The 7,675-nt window shown below is 30.5% G+C and overlaps 1 protein-coding gene across 1 annotated transcript; it reads left to right on the top strand.

The window, feature by feature from the left end:
• The first annotated feature begins 269 nt into the window (after positions 1 to 269).
• Positions 270 to 2,968, top strand: LOC149570929 (uncharacterized). Its single transcript, XM_089812479.1, has 4 exons — positions 270 to 418; positions 570 to 670; positions 815 to 1,037; positions 2,530 to 2,968. The coding sequence occupies exons 1-4, from the start codon at positions 346 to 348 to the stop codon at positions 2,646 to 2,648; spliced, it is 516 nt and encodes a 171-aa protein (XP_089668605.1). The 5' UTR covers positions 270 to 345; the 3' UTR covers positions 2,649 to 2,968.
• The last annotated feature ends 4,707 nt before the right edge of the window (positions 2,969 to 7,675 follow it).

Below are 7,675 nucleotides of genomic sequence, written 5' to 3'. Positions count from 1 at the left end.
CGCCCACAATTAAGTCATTAGCAGGAAAAGGTTTTCCTTAAACGTGTTTACAAAATCAGAAAGAAATTAATGGCCAATCCGATTATGGTTTAAAGAAATCTGGTAACAATTTCATCATCATTTCACCAAACTCTTATAGAAACTAACGTTATTCTGTTCGCTCCAAACACACTTCTCTATTTTAGCATACAATATTCAAATCTGCCAAATCAAGTGGCAGCTAAATCAGAAAGTTTTTATTTTTTCTTGTTGCCCAAGTTAACAAAATGAACTTAGTTGAGCTACCATGCAAGTCAATTATAACAAAAGGGTGTGCTCACATTGTCTGTTTTGCTCGGAGTTGCAATGGAAATCTGTAGCAAGCGCATAATATTTACAAGCATTTTCTTATTTCTCTGCATCTCATTCTGCTATGCAGGTAAGTTGGGAATAATATTTTTATTTTTTTGCAGTATTCTATTTCAATTATCTTTTATCATTAATGATATTACACTTTTTAGAATTTATAGTATTGAAAGTTATTATTATACCACATTGAAAATGATCATACTAATAATCTTATGATACAGATGATGGTCCAAAAGATGATGGTCCAAAACATGAGGACGGTCCTCCAACACATGACGATCCACCATTAATAGTGGGGAAGGCGATTGCCTGCTTCGATCAAGTAAGCTTCATTCATTACGTGATCCTAAACTCATACACATCTTAGCTATAAGAAAATGTCTTAATTCTTGGTTTTTCCATTGGCTGCTTCAAACTTTTCTTAATTTATGATGTATATTTGGGTGTGGAAACATATTTTGTTAAGGTGTATGAATGCCCGCCTGCACATCGTTTGACGCCAAGCGGCACAATCAACGTTCCTCGCGAAGAAACAGATGAGTACTGCAATGGCGGTTGTTACGAGGGGACACAGTTGGTGCTCACTTGTGTCGACCAAATACTTTCCAACTTCCAGTTTTACAACAAAGCTACTGTCGATGATATCAGAAAAACAATTGACGAAGCCTGCAGTAATACTGATAAACGCGGTAACAATACTTCTATCTATTACAACGTTCAAAATATGATATAATTGTAGATAGCAAATTGAGGATAAACTGTGTCGTAAATACTCTACTGCAATTAAGGTCAATCTGATCGGAACAAGCAAGTCGAACTGTCTGATATTGAACCAACACTTACTAGTTTGAACCAAAAAAATTTGTTATTTTTTTTTATAGTTTTTTATAAGTTTTTAAATTATATATTTATTGTTATTGTTATCTATTCTTTTATTTTATAACAGATTATGAGCTGTATAGGAGAGTTAGGTTTGATAGTAATATTGTTATTAGGATTCAATTATGTAGTTTTTTGAGTTCAATTTATTGATCTATATTTCATGAGTACTGTGGTTCACAGGGATTTAATAGAACACATAGCACTCGCTGAATCTAGGTGATGCTAAACACTCAGACTTGGGAAAGTTCACCCGTCCCAATACTACAATTTGAACACACTGAAATTTCCTCTTATTCCACCCTAATTATCAGATATCATATAATAGAAATTAAATTTAAAATTAATGGTATTCTCAATAGTTCAGTGCAATGAAGATCAATGAAACATAAAAACCTAAGTTGGGCCTTTTTTAATGTTAGAATACATTTACTAGCTTGAAACGAACATTATAATTTCTTAATTGACTCTAATTAATTTCATATTTTTTATGTTGAAACAAAACATACTAGTTTGAAAAAATATTGTAATTTATTGTTCTTGTTTTTTTAATATAGTTTTTTATCAATTTTATAAATCATATTTTTATTGCTATGTATTCTTTATATTTATAATAGATTATGAGGCATAATCTAAAATATTTATATGAGAGTTATCAAATAGTGATATTGCTATAATGATTCAACTAGTTGTGGTTCACACGAACCCATATCTTGTGAGAATGCATAGAACACTTAGCACTCATTAGATCTAGGTGATTCTCACATAGGTAAAGCACTCAAACTTTCATGAAGGTTACCCATCCCAATACTCTAAAACCCACTCTCCTTGCAATCTCATCTACAAAACCTTCACCAGCTATGGTGCCGTATGTGTTGGGAGGTTGATTCTCGAGCTTTTGGTGTAACGGCAGCAATGATTCCAACAATATGAACCATTCATTAGAAGTCCCTTAAACTCATAAATTAATAAGTAAGAAAAACATATTCCACCTTACCTATTCAGTTATCAAATAAATATAGAAATTAAATTTAAAATAAATTGTCCTAAATAATTCACTCCAGTGAAGATCACTAAAACATGAACCTACTCCATTTTTTTTAATGTTAGAATACAATTATTACATACATTTGTATTCTTATATTAGATTATATATATTTTTGTCTAAAAATTAATTTAAAATATAATTCATAATGAAATATACAAATGGAAACAGTTAACAATATAAATAATTAAAATATAATATCATTAATCTTTTAATTATTTATCAACTTGTTATCTAACTTATCTACAATTTTACAGGAGATTTCAACGTAATGGAGCGCGTCACTGCGAGTGGGAGTAAGGGCAAAACTAAGGCTAGGAATATGAGTGTCATAATCATAATATTTCTATCCATGGCGGGACTGCAATTATCTTGAGTATGATTTGACCTCCGGTGCCAACCCCCATTTATAATAGTAAACAATAAACCTAAAAAAGGGTATAGTACTATATAAAATTAGTTTATGACGTTCATGTGGAGAAGGATACAATAGTAGGTATAGAAATACGATTGAGTGTTAATGATCATAATAAAAATAAAATAATAATATGATGTTATTGGCATAAAACATTATTATTATTAAGATGATGAAAACAAGTGCTTTCATGTATTTGAAATCCGATGTATTCTTAGCATTTGTATAGAACAGACAATTTCTTATATTTAATAAAAAGACAATTAAATGCATTGTAACTATTTGTTTATTCCCATTATATTATAACATATTTAGAGTATATATTTTATTATAAATCAGTAAAAATGTGATTTATTTTAATCAGTATTAAATAATAATTTTAGAAGTTTGTTTTTAAAATTTATTTTTTTATTTTTTTTAATTATGGAAAATTAATTTTAAATATTATTATTTATAATAAAGAAATTTAATAATGTGGTTTGTTACTTAAAGTATTGGTAAAGCAGTATTGTTGTCTAAAATACACTTTAATAAGAAAAAATCTAATTATTCTTACTATTCGTATATAAAATCATTTATATCATGAAAATCTTAAAAGAAAATCGCATCTAGCAACAGATGTTGAGCTTGTATTGCTCAAATAAATAAATAAATTATTAAATTGCATAATCTCCTTAGATTTTACAATAGTTAGATAATGTGGGTGTGTCTACAAAAAAATAGCACACCTCTACAAAATACTTCCAAACATAAAATATATAAGAATAAAAAGTCATAAAATAGTCTACAAAATATTGGATACAAATCCATGTGCTCAAACTAAGTGCTCAATTCCAAAAACATACCTACTAATGGAGATTACCCTCTTATCATAGACTTTTAACTCCTTTGCATCATAGTTTCAACCATAAAATTGTAATAAGCTTACTTCATCTTATTTTAGAGGCTTGATAAGCACAAAAGTAATATTCTCGTAACCTATCTTAAAACAAATATCCATAACTCTAGACCATTGATCTTATATTGTGTTTAATTTAATATTATGACTCCAATAACACCTCATTCAAAAAATGATAAAATGATGGGAACTAATTCTAAAACTTAAAATACTTTAAAAATATTTTTCCATCAATATGTCAGATGGTTAATTCCAAATGCAATAAGAAAGATTGTAAAAGTATACTTTGAATTGAAATATGAGTATTCGCAAGATAGATATTTGAAGTGACAATGAACAGAAACATTGTTCCTCGTTGTAATAAATTTATTGTTCAATATATAATCTGCCAAGTAATTAACAATAGAGGCCTTCGTGCTTTTCTACAAAAGAAGGAATATACAAGTGGCAATACATTGTTGATTAAAGGTTTCATATTCGTCAAGCTAGACCAACATTCCTTTTTCCCCACTTGATCAACTCAAGTGAAAAAAATGGATAGTAGGGATTCTTTCATTTCACCCAACATCAAAAGCTTATCCGTCTACTAGTTGCTTAGTTTCTCCAAGGAAAACTCATATTTTTTCAAGCTAGTTAGAAACACCAACAATCCAACATATCACTACCTTCACTTATTTTTGTCTTGCCAAATTTTAAGATCACTTTTCTTCTACTTAGCATTACCAGCCTCCTCCACCCCTTCTTTTTTCCTTGTGTTTATGAAACACACAATCCTCAAAACTACGTAAACTAGTTTGGTCAGTTTCATTAACCATTAAGGTAATTGACTTCACAAATTATCTTCAAATATGGTATGAAATTGTGTATCAACATAGAAAGCATTTGAAAAATAACTTAAAAAATGAGCAAACAAAATTAAACCAAATCAAATTTTACAATACAAAAATAGATTTGATGCTCCTACATCAGACCCCTAGGATGGGGTATTTGCAAGCATGGCTTGCAAAGTTTTATTAGAGAAATCCCTTTTTATCTTTCATTTCCTCTAAAAAACCAATGTCTGTTGTTTTTCCAATACATCACTTTTTCTCTTATCCTATACATATGTTATCATCTTTATCTATTTACTACTCTACATACAAAAAAAATTCATTCACATCCTTACAACATTCAAAAAAGTGAGAAAATACCTCATTACTTGTTGTTGTTGTACAAATTGCTCTTTCTCCTTATTATTCATGATCTTTTCTCTATGTATCAATGTCAGATTTCCATTATTGTTGTAACTATTCTTTTGTCTCTCTTACAATGGAAAGATAGTATGTTTGAAACCAATTTTCTCAAGGGTGTAGATGTTATCTCTTTTATGATGAACTATCTTCCTGTCAAATTATCATGGTCTTCCAAGAAATGTGAGGAATGCATTCATAGGATTTATATCACATAAAACACTATCCTTACATCTACTAATTTGAAATTCAATAAGGGTATTGTTATCAAACAATAATTGGTTCTCCCTTCATAACCAAGAAACTCTATCATTTAGAATATCTAGCTTGTTTTAGGCCTAATTTTTCTACCATCTTCATTACTAAAAAATTATTTTTACTACCACTATAAATAATTAATGTACAACACAAGTACCTTATGATTTAGGTTTTATTCTACATAGAGATCTACTTAAAATTGCTTCTTGTTATTTTCCTAGTGGATTCAACAATACCCTATCAAAGGGAAACGTCTATCATGTCTTTAGTTTCTCAATGCAATGGGAACGTGATTCTGCACTTTCTTGGTACTCCTACATAATATGATCTCAACTTATAGGCCTTAGATACACTTTCTTGTAGGAGTTATGGAAGCTCCTAACCCTCATGAATAGCATATAGATTATACTTAAGAAAAATACTAGGGAAACCTCTACTACTACTTCTTTGTCCTCGCTCAAATATATATTTCCCCTTTATGGTTTTGGATGTTTATTTACTACATGCAGGTATTCTTGTAGTTGGTAGACAATCATTTGATATGAAGTTCTTGTATATGCAAGCTTTAGAAACTAGAAATTTATTATTGTTTGTATGTTTGGCATGGAAATGGATCCAGATTCAACTTTGTGTATGTTGGTGTTTTAAAACTACTGAGCAATAGAGTGCTTCAATAACAAAATGATGAAACTTATGCAACATAAGGATTAGCTATTTCCTATTTCCAGTTACACATGCAAGCCATTTGGATCCAACATTAACAAAACTAAGAATGGTTTCCTTCTCTTTAGGCTCTGCAAGACCAAGGTGGGTATACCTAAGGGAAGACTCGATCTGACTATTGTTGTATGGACACTATCTTAGTTTCATTCTGATTCTCATCCCCAATCCATAAACACATAGCTAATTGTGGTACTTTAAATAGAATACATCCCATATAAAAGATTTGGTCATAAAGTCTTATGTAGATCTACAAGTATTCTTTGCAATAGTGGCTAACTAAGGCTAGAATATTTCATGCAAACAAGTATTGACCAACTTTGAAGATCTTCAAGAAATAAAAGTAAAATTTATTGTAATTTTGCATTTGATACCCATTTATGCTCTATTTCTCTTTCAGTTGAATCACCTTGACCAATGCCTAATCCAATAGGGCTCAGAGTCTACCACAAATCTATAAATCTAATTTGTTGCCTTGAAACAAATATTATCAGCAATTCTTGCTAGAATCCATCATTCAAAACATCCTTCCCATTACTAAAGCAACCTTATCAAATTCATCAAAGCTCTTACTTAATTCATTGAACTAATAGCAGTGATGAAAAGATATACAACCTAAAGAATTGCATTCAATTGCACAAGTTTTTTCTCATACAACATCAAGATAACTGGGTAACCAAAAGGAGACAAACTTCATAAATAACTAATATGGGGATAGATCATAATTTGTATTCATTTTCTTTGAAAATTGTATACACTTTGCAATAAACTCAGAATGACCATAAGAAAAACCACAGCGATCATTCTGCATTAATATATTCCCATAAACCTACAGAGAAAATACATCATAAAGTTTGCTCAAATCACTTTGACCAAAACAAACTAAGTCTATTAAAACATTAGAAATTGGACCCTCTTTTAGCCCTAGAATCTCACTTATATAATGTGAGATGCAATAAGCTTCAGGCTAAAAGACTTGGCAGGTGTCTTTGACAAGAGGTATTTACATACACCTATCACAAAATGACAAAAAGTGTGTAACAGAAAGACTTCTAAATCAAACATTCCTTTTGGTGGGTCCCTTTTTGTTACATCCTTTGATGTTGTTGATCTAGCTACGATTATGATTCCTCTGTATATGCAACTACTAAGCCAACCAATGATGAAGTTTGTTCTAATGATTTCAAGTTAACCTCCACTCATGGGTTTTCACCATCTTTGTCTTGTACTGTTGGAGTAACTTTTGTTTTTTCCTCTTCTTCGGTTGTGTCAGCATCCTTTGGGTCTGGGCCTGCAACTAAAATTGGCTGATCATTCTTGTCTTCTTCCTCCTGTGGGCCTTGTGTAGTGGAAGTGTCAATGATTTGGATCTCATCACCTTGAACCTTATCACTATCAATTTCAAATTCCTCAAACTATTCATCAATAGCTATTTATGCCATCCACTTGTCAAATAGTGTGTCATCTGGCCAATCAAACTACAGAATATCCTATTGCTTTTGGATAACAAACTCTTCCTTATTGTCAATATTAACAAATTCTTGTTTCAAAGAATCAAAAAATAGTTGAACCTTTACCATTTCTTCAGTAGTTGTAGCCCACCATGCATGCCCTTTTTCATTGATAACTTTATTCATTTTGAGACAAAATAAATTATCTAACTGCTTAGCCCATTCATCTTTACTTTTCAATTTATTTTTTCTATCTAGGGCATGAGGGAATAAGCCAAACTTTTGGCTTTTATATTTATCTAAATAGCCAATAACTATTTTCTATAAATGAATTCTCTTTTCATCAAACTCTAGGAGATCAACAACCATGTTATAGGTTCTCTAAATCATATCATGTGATGACCTTATAACAGAGTAACACAAAAAGGTCAC

Source organism: Cupressus sempervirens, chromosome 2, assembly GCF_028749045.1.
Source record: "Cupressus sempervirens isolate cs-2001-9-10 chromosome 2, ASM2874904v1, whole genome shotgun sequence".
NCBI lineage: Eukaryota > Viridiplantae > Streptophyta > Pinopsida > Cupressales > Cupressaceae > Cupressus > Cupressus sempervirens.
This window is presented reverse-complemented; position numbering and strand designations above follow the sequence as displayed.